Source organism: Pecten maximus, chromosome 4 (assembly GCF_902652985.1).
Source record: "Pecten maximus chromosome 4, xPecMax1.1, whole genome shotgun sequence".
Taxonomy (NCBI): Eukaryota; Metazoa; Mollusca; class Bivalvia; order Pectinida; family Pectinidae; genus Pecten; species Pecten maximus.
In genome coordinates, this window is record NC_047018.1 from 33,325,818 (window position 1) to 33,340,111 (window position 14,294).

At 35.1% G+C, this 14,294-nt stretch overlaps 1 protein-coding gene across 1 annotated transcript; it reads right to left on the minus strand.

Moving 5' to 3' along the window:
- Positions 1 to 5,985: 5,985 nt before the first annotated feature.
- On the minus strand, positions 5,986 to 14,144 carry LOC117325887 (phosphotriesterase-related protein-like). Its single transcript, XM_033882391.1, has 8 exons — positions 13,987 to 14,144; positions 10,202 to 10,364; positions 9,661 to 9,733; positions 8,996 to 9,107; positions 8,233 to 8,385; positions 7,574 to 7,738; positions 6,579 to 6,796; positions 5,986 to 6,306 (listed from the first exon to the last, which is right to left on the minus strand). The coding sequence occupies exons 1-8, from the start codon at positions 14,003 to 14,005 to the stop codon at positions 6,163 to 6,165; spliced, it is 1,047 nt and encodes a 348-aa protein (XP_033738282.1). The 5' UTR covers positions 14,006 to 14,144; the 3' UTR covers positions 5,986 to 6,162.
- Positions 14,145 to 14,294: the final 150 nt, after the last annotated feature.

A 14,294-nucleotide genomic window follows, 5' to 3' on the forward strand; every position in this document is an offset into this window, starting at 1 on the left:
ATAAAAAAAAGCATTTTACCAAGAACTGTTAATGTAAGAAAGCAGAGTGTTTAACTGAATGATTATCAACACAGATACTACAAGTACCATATGCGGCTTTGGTTTGTTTGTTTTTGTTTAACGTCCTATTAACAGCCAGGGTCATTTAAAGACGTGCCAGGTTTTGGAGGTGGAGGAAAGATGGAGTACCCGACCTACAGTCAGTACCTGGCAACTGCCCCACGTAGGTTTCGAACTCGCAACCCAGAGGTGGAGGGCTAGTGATAAAGTGTCGGGACACCTTAACCACTCGGCCACTGCGGCCCACTGCGGCCCCCCAAATGCGGCTCGTGGAGTTCTCTATGTATAATGGTGGAGACAAGGTAAAACTTGAACCCTTGTATGTGAAAGTAGACTTGATCTCATATACAAAACAAAAGAAAACGTGCCGTTTTCAGTGAGGTAGGCACGTATTTTGAATCATGAAATATAGTATACAATCTACAGTCGAGAGCCTTTAAAACTAATTCAGATATGATGTCTGCGTGCTTCAAACAAAATACATCAGGATGGTTTTAGCGGTAAATTTGGACAGAGTCCATCTAAAGACTAAGAGCGCCTCTCTCATCCCGGTTATAATGATGATATGCTAGTGTACATTCAAATTCTTCACAAACACCTTCGTAAACTACTTTATATGTGCTTAAATCGCACCGAAATACACTGCAACATTTAGCAGATCACATATACCTGAACATTTAGTATACCGTGACATATGTGGGGCTATGCGTATTAATGGTCAAATGAACTCAAATCATCATTCGGTAAAAATCTGTACCCCTCTTTGATGTAAACAGCATTCGATTTTAAACAAGAGGTTCATGGGCTTGAACGGTCATCTGACTTTAACGGACCCTAGTACTTTTGTATATACATACTCGGTAACTGCTACTGACAATTGGAATTGTGCAGTACTGTATGCTGGCCATCTTGGATTACTGAACAATCCGAAAAATGACTACACCTGGTCAGGCAAATTTCGGTTGAAACTTGAGAAGAGGTTTGAAATGTTAGTTTCAAAATGGCGATCATGCAGTCATCTTGAATTTCAGACCGACCTGATAAATAGCATTTGGCAAAGACCATCTCAAATTTATTTCAAGAAAGTTAGAGCTTTATCCGCCAGGTGGAATTTGAGAAAAAAAGTTCAAAATGTGGTTTTGAATATGGCGGCCATCCCCAACAATTTTCATTTCATTGGCACCACGGAACTTGAGAAGTTAAAAATGTGTTTTCAAGATGGCGAACATGGTGGTCATCTTGGATTTCAGACCGACCCGAAAAATAACAAAACTCGGTAAGGACCATCTAATGATCATTTTGGCAAGTTTGAGTTGTATCCCATTGGTAGAACTTTGAAGTTTTATATGTGAACAGTTTACGGGCGGCGGACGAAGTACGCTGGCGAAAGTTCATTTTTCTTAAAGCTAGGGCAATCACAACATGGCGATCTACAAACTTATCTCGATAGACCTATTACAACGTTGAGACGTAGTAGAATCTACCACGGGAATATAAACAATGACGATCTAATATAGCTTATCTTTAAAGATCAATTACAAGATTGAGATGTACATGTAGTAGAATCTACCACGGGGGGATATCAACAATGACTTGATGATCTACAAGCTGCTCTCGATAGACCTATTACAAAGTTGAGACGTAGTAGAATCTACCACGGGAATATAAACAATGGCGATCAACTATAGCTTATCTTGATAGATCTATTACAAAGTTGAGAAGTAGACTAGTAGAATGCAATGACGATCTACAAGCTGATCTTGATAGATCTATTACAAAGTTGAGATGTAGTAGAATCTACCACAGCGGGATATAAACAATGCGTCTAGGGGCTTCTATCAGAGGACCCAGTTATGCAAGACCAACAGAAAAAAGACCCCAATCCGAGAAAATGAAAAGCCGCCGTTGGGTGTACATGTACAACCACTTGGCACGGTGAGTGCAAAATGAACCAGATTTCACAAGACGAGTCAATACAATTCAATGTTTGTCAAACTGAATGATATTTGTCCTAAGTTCAATCTGGAATATCCGACAATATGTTCTGCATATCGGATGTCATTGGCGGCAGCTGGCTATAAAAGCAAGCAAGCTATGATGGATTTATATAACACGCAATATCTTTCATAGCATTCCCGAAATAAAGATATACATGTAATGCGTTGTCAGACTCACTCATGACACAAGAGCAGAGTAAAGTGATCCATACAACGCGAAAGCTTTGATACTATTCCCACACAGGATCATTACTGTCAGAACATTTTCCCTCAAGATGGTACATTTTGCAATGTCCCATCTTTTATTCTATAAATATGCTGAACACAATCTTCTAGGATATATGCCAACTCTTGAAGGACAAAAGATAACGCGGTAACGATTTTTTTCTCAAATTTCATCGGTTTACTTTCTCTTATTTATTTCATATTTAATATATATCTTTTTATTTAATGGATATTTTCCGATATAGAATGAAAACCCCCCCAAAAATACAACATGGATACTGGTGTTCTTATGAACGAAGGGAGGTAACTCTTACTATAAAATCACGTTTCTTATGTCCATTAATATGCATATAATAAATACAAAATGTCCAAAGGGGAAATCAACATAACACAATTAACTTGATTTTAGAAGAGTATGGGACTACTGATAAAAGAGTGGCCGAAAATACCGTGTGAGGCGTAACTGTATAATCTCCACGCGGATTTGAACCGATATCTTAAAGTTAGTCAAGCATGCTTTTTATAATTCAAGCAGACTCGATAAAACATATATCCAGACAAAATAATCTGCAGTCAACAGTTATCTGCTACGTAGCCAATGTCCAGTATAACGAATGTTTAGATGAAACAGCTGCAAGGTGCAGTTTAATTCTTGTTCTTGCTTTGAGTGCGAATGCTGATATCATATATAATCCTTGATCAGAAAGAAAAAGTTACTACAAGCCGTGAATACCAAGTTTCGGAAAACATCTCGAGCGGGATGTTCGAGTTAGGAGGGGGTTCAAAAGACCATAGAGCAGTAATAAACTAAAATGTTACACAATATATATATACCAAATTCCAGCTTTTTATCTGGAGATATGACGAAAAACCGAAACCTCTCAGGTAGGACAGTCAGTAGGATGGAAAGACGGAAAGGAAAAATCTTAAATGACGACACATTAATTTTCAGGGGCGAAAATAATAGATACGAACACTAACAAGATTGTTTGTGTAACGCAAGACTTGTGGAACGAACACGTCCACAATACAGTATCCGTGTCACGCCCCGACCCCTTCAGATGTACTGATTCCTCAAACGTTGAACACAGGCGTCGACTTCTGGTTAGTATAAAATATATATATATATATATATTAACCCCTACTGCTAATATATCAACAAGATGTGCATAGTGCGAGTAGGGGCAGAAGCAGATTTTATATACTAGTACACTGAATATGTATGACTTTCTTTGCATTTCTACAAATCGAGACATTTTCGTTTTTCGTTTTACTTTTCATTTAGTTTTATTTAATAACAAACAAAAATGTGGAAAGAATTATACCTGTATACAAAACTTTGTCGGCCTCTCGTTCAAACATCAACAAGTTTCCCTTAACAATATGCAGATAATCACACATCCGATGACACTGCAATCATTCAGATGAAATTGATTACCGATGAAAAGGGAACGGTACGACTACCACGACACCAAGAAAATACCGCGCGTTTCACAGAAAATAGAAAATTTGACATAACTGTAGCCTTTTGGCCGGAGTTTCCTCTGACCCCAGCACCGGATCTACACGAGACATTTGAAGGACTGGTGTGGTCTATCTAGGACCAGTGATTTGTTTATTGATTCGAACTACATTGTATATCATTTATGTGAACTATCCAAGATTATCATAGTAAATCTGAGTATTTTTCTAAGAACTTTTCATATTTTTTCAACCCATTTTTTCTAGTACATACCCCCCCCCCCCCCCCCCGAACTAATAATAAAATAACTGAATTACTTAAAAAAAAAAACACTCTTGAGTAATATTCAAAGGCAAAATGTTAAAATTCAAGCACTTTGACAGTCTGTCTGAACCAGGTGTGAGGTTAGAATGATTACGTAGTATCCCTGCTATTGTCGGTTCGTCGTTGATAAAAGGTTGCCGTCGCTTTGAACATTTTGAAGAATGTGCTTTCGTTAATTAAACTCGTATTATTTACAATAAGATAAAATTACCTTCTCTCCTTTGGAACAATGCCTTTAAATACCGTTTTCTTCTTTGAACCATTCCGTCTTCTCATTCAAAATTTAAAGATTCAAAACTTTTAAATATGGCTACGCTTTTCTTGCAGACGACACTAGGCCTGTATAGAAATTAAACTTTTACGCATGTGCAGCTTTTGTGATAATTGATTGGTACCGAATTCTTGGAACAATATCACGCCATTTTGATTGATAGGTAATAGCTATTTCGGGGCGTGGTTTAATATTCGTTTTCAGCTAATCTGAAGAGACAACATTGTACGTCAACGATGGAGAGAATACTAGTAGTAAGAAATACAACTCGTGAACGATATTAATTTTAAGTTATTCAGTTCAAACCTTTAGATAGTTATAGGTGTATCGTGATAAAACATTAAAAGCCAGCTGCATTACAGTAGAACGTTACACAACCCAATTATGGATATTGAATTTAGTTGGACATAATTACCTGTATAACTGTCGCGCTATTTTTGTTAGTCGTCCATGTAAAACGATACTGCTTGTTTGGTGGTCGACATTGTAATTACTCCAGCAATGTTACAGGATTACACAGTGAGAAACTTATCACAGGCGCCTTGTAACCAAGTAATTAGCCAGAGACCTTGAGCTAGCTGAAGAACATAGCAATATCCATTAACGGCAGAATGACGTCCCATCAACAAACATTCCAAATATTTCTGACGTTTGATCGTGTAATGGGGCCCAACTAATTAAGGATGTCACAAACAAAAGGCGCAATGGACCAGTATCACCTATATATACCCTGTTCTACAGCTTAGTTGGAAGACATCATTGATGTGGGACATCAAATTCATACATTTAATTTATAATTAATTATTCTAATTGAAGATTTTAGCATGCTTAAAGAGGCTTGCCCGCAGAGAGATCAGAAAAATTGACTAATAGAAAAAGATTTTTTACACATGAGAGATTGTTGGAATTGTTGAGTTTTTCATTTTATTTTCCTTATAAAACGCTGAAAAGTGATATTAAAACCTCATTTTTTAAATATTATTTATTTAATCGCAACCCGCAATAAGTCCCCGCTATAAAGTGGAGTCTAATTTGATTGACACATCAAAGAAACAAGCACGTGCACAGTGCCGCACAGTGATAACTTCAAAGGCAGCGGCGATTTACAAAGAAGATTTGACGTTATATTCCATACATTTCCTCTCAGGTTGAGTTTTAAAACGTCTTTTAAATACATATTCTGTAATTGCTTTCAAGAAATAAAGTCGGAAAGCCTCTAATTTTGTCACATAGAAACGTGTACTGAAGTGTATTTAGTGATCGGAGATGTGCCGTTTACCGGTCCGTCTGCGGGTAAGCCTCTGACACGTATATTAATAAATTTGATCGACCTTCATCTCTGCACATTCTAGACAATATATATGAAGGATATTGAGAAGTCGTTTAAAAGATCTTCACACATGAATTTGACATCAATATGACCTTTACAGTACATTTGTTGTAGGTCAAGGCCATTGAATCAGAGACCTATATACTAGTATATAGGTCTCTGATTGAATTGAACAGACAGCGTGGCTAAATGGCCCTTTGGCAAATTTAACACGTTTTTGACTAAGTTTCCTGCAACATTTTATTAAAAACATTAACAAACAACATATGTACTCCATTATTTCATTATCATGCAGATTAAATCACACAGTCACATGTTCATTTTAAAATTTTTATTCCAATTTTGTTGCGTTTAAAAAAAAAAATCACTTTAAACTTTTCCACAAAAGTTTAAATCTGCAGCAAAACCAGTGACCTTTGCTGATTATGAGTTTGGTGGATAAGATGTAGATTGTTAATTGTCTGTCTGATGATGAGACATCTTTTGCTGGTTATCAGTTGGGAGGAATAAATGCCAGCCATCTCTTAGGATTCTCTACTACCATTTTGTATGCAACTTTTTTGGAAATTCCTCGTTGCTGCATCTTTGGAAGGATATTCAACAATATATGGGAGAATCCATGGCCACCATATTTCATCTGAAACAGGTATTCACAATGTAGATTTATAATGTTATTTGAAATATCAACAATTTACTACATTTTTAATAAGAAATAAAGGGGCTTTAAAACTAAATCTATAAAACAAACAATGCAGACACCATCTGCAAATGTCTTGTATATATATACATGTATATTTCAGGAAAAGGGTTGGGTAATTGTTTATTTCGGTTGGAGTCTGGAAAATAAAATATGCTGGTGTTCGTATGGATAATTTTACATCTTCCTGAGTATTTACTTATGAACCTTACCAGCCGGTTCTTAGTGTGAATATCGTGGGCTATCGTAATCCGGTCTTCAAACCCTGCATATACAAGAGACTTGATTCTTCGAATCCTTTCCGCATCATTTGGCATGTCTAAATTTTCGCTAAACTGGTAATGTGAATTTTCCACCCCAAACAGGTCATATTCACAATAACAGCCTAGTCTGGCAAATTCGATGAGGCGATCCACATCAGTGAACGTTCCTGAAATGAAACATGGAAAATTGCTGAAAAATATTATCATTCTCAAAACGAATAATGAAAAAAAGTACTGAATAACCAGGACAAAAACAAATATCTAAAGACCCGGATACAGCGTCACTCAAAGACTATCTGTGTTAAAACAAGAGAACAGTAAACAAATATAACCTGTCTAAACCTCGTTAAAACTTTAACTGAAAAAAATGACACTAAGACATTAAGTCCCAAACATATCTGAAGAAAAAAATCACAAATTGAAACTTGTGAAAGAAGAGGACTGAGAATTTAAATATATAAGATTATGTAAATGGATGCTAATTATACTTCAACTTTTTTTTAACATTCTGTGATATTTCATTGTCTTGTAATAGAACATTAGATAGACAATGATCTTCAGTTTTACAATTACATACCTACATGTAATTAATACATGAAGACCCAGCACTTAGAAATATTTAAATTTTATCTTCTATGATGAATAATGCATAATCTACGGTCCTTGTATGACGTGTTATCTATCCAGTATGGATCCAATAATGCCTTTCCATGGACAATTTTGATTTAAGGTAAGGAATTTTCATTGATTAAATCAGGGACCAGACAGGGACTTTTTAACATGACCTGATCATGACCTGAAGTACGGTATATCTTGGTTTATTTTGTTTAAAATCCTTTCAGGACGTCATTTAAGGACGTGCCAGGTTTTTGAGGTGGAGGAAAGCCAGAGTACCTGAAGAAAACCACTGACCTACAGCCAGTACCAGTAGTATATATACTTACTGTCTAAGTGAGACATGATGAGCTTGTCTACTCTGCCACCAGCCTCCTGGTAAATACGCACCAATTCAAACGGTGCATCAGGATGACGACCAGGATGAAAAATAACGGGACATCCGAGGTCCTGTTGTACCATTCCAGATGCCTGGACCGCCCGCTTCTCAGATGCTGTCAACAAAGAATGGATCATTTCCAAAAATACAAATTTTCAATATCACTTTACATCATCATTAATTTTCAAAAATTTTCCATATTTGTGTTTCACTGTAATTTATGATTAATCAGTTGTTTTGTATATATTATCACCCTATACCTGTATTTTATTTTGAGTACTTTTCATATTATGAACAAAAGTTATATTTCATATCTTTCCCAGCTTAAATTATTCATGAAAATTCGAGTCAACATATAAAGTAGCTTTCATACCTTTTCCTACGTGTAGTTAAATTTTCCAACTCATATGTATCATAAAAAGACAATTAATGTGGTTTGTTATCTGGTTCAGGAGATCTGTACAAACTATAGACTCGGATTGCCTTTTTGTTCATTGAGAACAAGTAAAATTTTCTTTTTAATTTCTGTATTATCTTTAATACATTATTATCTTTCACAGTTGTTTATTGTTCTAATCAGTAAAAAAAGGAGTTAATCTATGTACTCACGGCCCAGTGGCCAGGAACAACCAATCTCTCCAATACATCCACATTTAATATCGGTATCATCACAGCCGCTCGTGATGTCTGTCGTCATCACCTCAGCCATTTCCTCAACTGTCATGGCAACGGTTTCTGGTCGGGCCGATTCTACATAATATCCTGAAGAAACAAAAAACATTTCAAACATACAATTATCTTCTCTTCCCAAGTCTTATATTTCAGGATGCCATGTTTGGTTAACACTATTGATAATGATGAATTGTTAATTTAATGATTTTCGTGGAATTTTCGGCAAAAGATTATTGAACTTTAGTTGGTCTAACTTGCTCATACAATATTTATATATATATATTTTTATTTTCATTGCTTCTTAAATCCATATTAACATATATCTTACATATGACAGTCCATCATTCTTGGTATAATATGACATTTCAAGAGATTTGAATTATTCTGGGATGTGGGGAGAAAGACATACAGATAATCTGTTATAAACTTATGGCATTGGTAAATATAAAAGGTGGCAAACAAATATGACCGAGAGTACCACAACTCAGGAAAAATAACATTCATGCTGTGTGGCAATATTTCTGTTGAAAATAAACAGGAGTATGTTTCACACAAGTGTAAATGGAAATCAAATGATAAGCAATTGATGCGTTTAGAATATATGCTGTCTTATGTCAAGGAAAATATTTCCCTTCTAGAAGAGTTTCACTTTCAGATACAAACATTATATGTTTACATAATAAATAGAAGCCATCATTACCACTGCCAGACACTACATTGACCCCGGTCTCCTTTGACACTTTCTGGAGGAAGTTGATATCTCGTTCTATACCGATGGTTGTATTATCCACGATCGTCCCTCCTCCGTTACTCTACGTCACAGTAAAACAAGTCCATCAGATCACCGGTAATAATAATATTTTTACTCAAATAAATCAGATCACAAGTAATAATAATATTTTTACTCAAATAATATATCTGTATGTTAATTATTAATGAATCAGAATTTCAGAAGCTACTACAACTTCTATCTTGTTCTATCTTGCAATACTTCTGTTTTAAATATCTAATAATGAAAACTCCTGAAACTTTTACCTTTAGCTCAGTCTTCACTTACTTTAAACTCTGCCTCGCAATTTTGACCTTGACGACATTAGTTTACACTTACTTTGAAACACCCTGTCGTAAAACTTAGACCGTGAACTTTGTCTAAACTTACTTTTAAAACACTCTCCCTAAAACTTTGACCTTGAACATGGTTTACTTGGAAACAGTTTGTCCTAAAGCTTTGACCTTGATATATATGTCTACACTTCATTTAAAACATTTCAATCCTAAATCTATGACCTTGACTTTTATCTACACCTAACATGAAATACTGTTTATTTTCCTTAATCTGTGATCTTGACCTTTATTTACACTTACCTTGTAATATTCCATCTCGGCCACTACAGCTTCCTGTACATCATTCAGATAGAGGTTTTTCATACTGCTGTATCTGATAACAAAATCATGGTCACCTAATTCTTAAGTAAATCAAGCCATATTTTAAATATGAATAACATAAAATATGAATTAATAAATACCAAATGTCATCTTTTCATTTTTGAACACAACAAGTGTAGAGGATTAAGATATTATACAGCAGCAGGTGTAACAAACAAAGCTGGAGGTCGTGGAGGTCATGGAGGAGGTCGTGGAGGTCATGGAGGAGGTCATGGAGGTTGTAAGCCACACAACCACATCGCCTTTTTATCATTGTTGGGGGAGGGGATTGGACACAGACAAAATTGAATCCTTGAATCTAGTTCAAGGTGTTAAAACACACAACGTCTAGTTTTTTTGGTCCCAACAGGTTATTTCATCACATTCAAATTTACCTCTGTCATTTGACCTATTAAAAACAGAGCCTGTATCTATAAATGTTATCAATTAGAACATTTAGAACAGTGGGGTTTAAACTTACGGATGCTGACGTATCCACCACAGATTTTCCATTGTGATGTCATCATTCTTCTGATCTTGTATTTTAGGGTCAGGATGTGGCGTGTACATCGTGTGAAACTCCATCTTGAGATGTTCATGGCACATGGTTACTCCAGCCTCACTCGGCTCTATCAGACCCAGCACTGAAACAGAGTCGTGTATTTTTAAAACTGCGTTAGAAAAAGATTTTAGACATACATTAAACTAATGAAACTGTGTTTTGCTAAATATTAAACATTATTATTTAAATTTTCTACACACAAGGAAATAAAATTTAAAAGTAATGTTTTACAAATTTAAAATTTTAATTCACTTTAATTAATGAAAAGTTCCAGGAAAAATTATGAAGATTTACATTTCTAAAGATAAATTGTGAAAATATTTTTCCACTTTTAATATACAATAATAACAATAATTTTGGCAGAATGTTGTGTCGTCCAGCATAAAATCGTACCAAAGTGATCTCTGTCTACCTTTTAATGACTGAATGGTGCTCTCTTTTCTAACGTATCTCAAATGGTGGATTCTAGCTTAATGAGGAGTTCTGGCTTTCCAGTTTGATTTAGGCATAGCTTAACGTCATTTAAATTAACTTGAAGTCCAGCCATCCCGCAGAAGAACCATCCACATGTCAATAACATTTTTTTTTTTCAATTAATCTATGATTACAGAACACGTGTCTTCAGATTTAGTCCTCTTCATATCATACAACAGTGCAGTAGGCTATCTTTACATCTCCTTATGTGTAACGTATCTACCACTGCAACAGTGCACAACCCACATAGATTAGAACAGGTCTGGTTTGAACTGGAATAACATGTCATTGATAGTCATATAATATTACTGTAATCAGTTCCTTGACACAGTTTATGAGATGTGCCACAAAAATTTGTGATAAAAATAACTCTGTAAAGTGGGTAATATCACTCCATCATTGCATGAAAATTGACAGCAAGATCAATTTTGGAAGAGAAATTAACTACAACAATAACAGGACATAGTGGGTATATAGAATTTATCTATTATTCCATATACATTGTACATGTATCTAACAAAGGGCATTAACTCTGTATATAAAGGTAACAAAATTTCGACCCGATTTCAGCATTTGACACTCCACCATAATGCATTGTATGAGATATGATCTCAGATAATAAAGGGGGGAATGGAGGTGCCAAGTCAGTTTCTCAAGCACTATTGTGAGATAAAAACTGGGGCCAAGTCAGTTTCTCAAGCACTATTGTGAGATAAAAACTGGGGCCAAGTCAGTTTCTCAAGCACATGTGAGATAACAACTATGTATTGCATTCAAAGGTTTAAATCCAAATTTATATGTAGAAAATATCATAAAAAGGTAGAGTTTTGATTAGTATGAATTCAAAATTTATGTGACCATGGATCACTGTTAATGATGTTTCCAGTCAGAATGATTGATACAAATATAAAATATCTTCAATGATGTAATTGAAAGGAATAGAAGGATTCACCAGCTATGTGGAAACAAACAATACATTTGTTTTCTCAACTTAAAAAAAGGATATTCCCATGAAAGGGAGTTGTATGGGTTTTTTTTTTCTTCTGACAGTACATATATCTATGTATGACTTTTTAAATTGAAATTTATGTGAACAATATATACATGTATCCAGTTTTCAGGGAAACAACTCCAAATGTGATGAGTTAAAAAGAAACATTACATTGTATTGTTTTCACTGTCGTAATCATGATAAAGGAGAGAGTGACAATTGTTTTCCTCCAAATTCACTATCACTGTACTGATAATAATTACCTACTGATTTTCAACATATTCAAGGTAAAAGAAAGCTTCATTACACAATATATAGTTATAGCAATTAAAATGGTAATGTTAACCAGGTATGTGAGGAAATATCACAAATCCTTATATGCTTTGAAGCAGAAAATCTATTTATAACTATTATATAAAGAAATACACTGATAAGCCGGGTGTTGTCCACCATTAGAGACCACAAACTGACCCGATTAAGACACAGGATGACTTCTCCTGAGTCCTCTACATACCAAATTTACTTTGGAATCTATTATCTTTCCCATATAACCTACAATGTATCTATAGCACAACCCTAACCTTGCTTATCAGATATGGCTTGAAAAATTTGTACAAATGTATGTGCTACCCAGTAATGGTGAAGCAAGTCCAGTGTCCAGGATTTTAGAAGGTTATGTTGTTATGTAGATTAAAATACTTATTTTTAATATTATTTCTAGATGTTTAAAAGAGTATACATGTATGTGAGCAATTTTAATTTTAAACCATTTTTTTTTATGAACTAACAAATAAATGTTTTGTCAACTTAATAGAAGGCATGATATTAATCAAACTTGTTAGCCTGGATGGAAGTGTGCAAGGGGTCTTACTGTAGAAGGAGACTGAAGTATCCAGAGAAAATTAACCCATGTCTTCAGGCAGGTGACCCCTATACCTTTCCACATTTGATTGGGGTTACCATAGTGCCACCAAACCACCACTCTATTGTATGTACCTACTGGCCACATAACAGGCCTTTGAAGCCTTTGCTTGGGTCTTCAAGAAAATGCTTGAAATTTTAAACACATATTACTATGACCTTAAAAATATGCCAGGGTCACTTGCATATATATAGAAACATTTTGTACCTGCTGGCAAAACATCAGGCACAATGACTGGGTCTTCTCAAACTTGATAATTTTTTTTCTCACTTTATTGACTAGTTGACAAGTACCCTTGAAGAAAGGTCAAGGACATTTACATGAGGCCACTGGCAATTTAAAGCGTAGGGCTTTTGGGAACTTGAGAAGATTTGAGAGGTTTTAATTTAGTATGCATTGTATTAAATCCCTGTGGCAGTGAAAACAATTTTATGTAATTTATATCAGGGAACTTGATTTTTCCACTCTTTCTATGGTAGCTAGATGCTGGCAAAATATAAGGCATCTTGGTCACAAATAGCTTGAGATAATTCTAGAGGATTTTTTCCTATTCAACTCCGGTGACCTGTAAAACAGGTAAATGTCAATTACATGAAGAAACATTATAGCACAGTCCAAGAGAATATGGCCTCTGAAACTTAAATTTAATGATAAAATTCTTTAAGTTTTTAACATATTTGATTCCCATGATCTTGAAAATTAAATAGGTCAAGGTCACTGCATGGTATGCTGATGGCATGCTTTTATCTGACCTGATGGCAAAATATCAGACGTCTCCGAGTCTCCTGAAACTTGAGAAAATAATTTCAAATGGATTGTTTTAACTGTTTGACCACTGTGACCCTAGTATGTCAAAGTCTTCCATATTAGGAATCTTCAATGTATAGATTCTACTCTACCCCGGGTACATTGTTTTTATCTCCTGACCAAATATCAGTTACCAGTTGTTTAGTTTTTCTAGAAGTCACCAATCCAAATTAACAGAAAGAGAATGATCACAAGCATTGGCACTTTGAACAGTGGAAATTAAAAACGAAAGTAAAGCAGTGTAGCACTGTTCATGCATGTCGTGTTTACCTGGCTTAAGAATATTGTTTTTTTATTCCAGTATCAAACATAATGATTGATGTGTATAAAGGATTTGATGGAGTTATTTTCCATACTAAAATAGTGTACTTGTTGTCGAGATACATACACAACGCATCAATTAATTCATGCACGTGTATACCTACCTGTACATGTGCGTAAAAATCTAAATGGCACAGTACCAACACATGCAGTACTCTGTTTTGAGTCTGCACCTTCCATTTCACTTACCTGTCTGTATCTTCGCCATACTGTCTCTAAGGTATATCACAGAAGGTATTTCACAGAATGTGTGTAGTCGTATTCCCAACTACAACAGTAGGCCTACAGTACCAGCCTATCTGTGACCCGTTCCAGACAGTTTTTTTATTTTTAGATAACCGGCTTCGTGGGAAATTTCTACCGGATTGAATTCTCCTAGCATAAATTGTTTATAAACATTTAACGTTAGGCCTATATCCAATTCTCTAGTGTTGGCTACTTGTTTTTAAGGTTTTTGTCATGTGATCATATGAAATTGATATGGGATTCTTATTTTT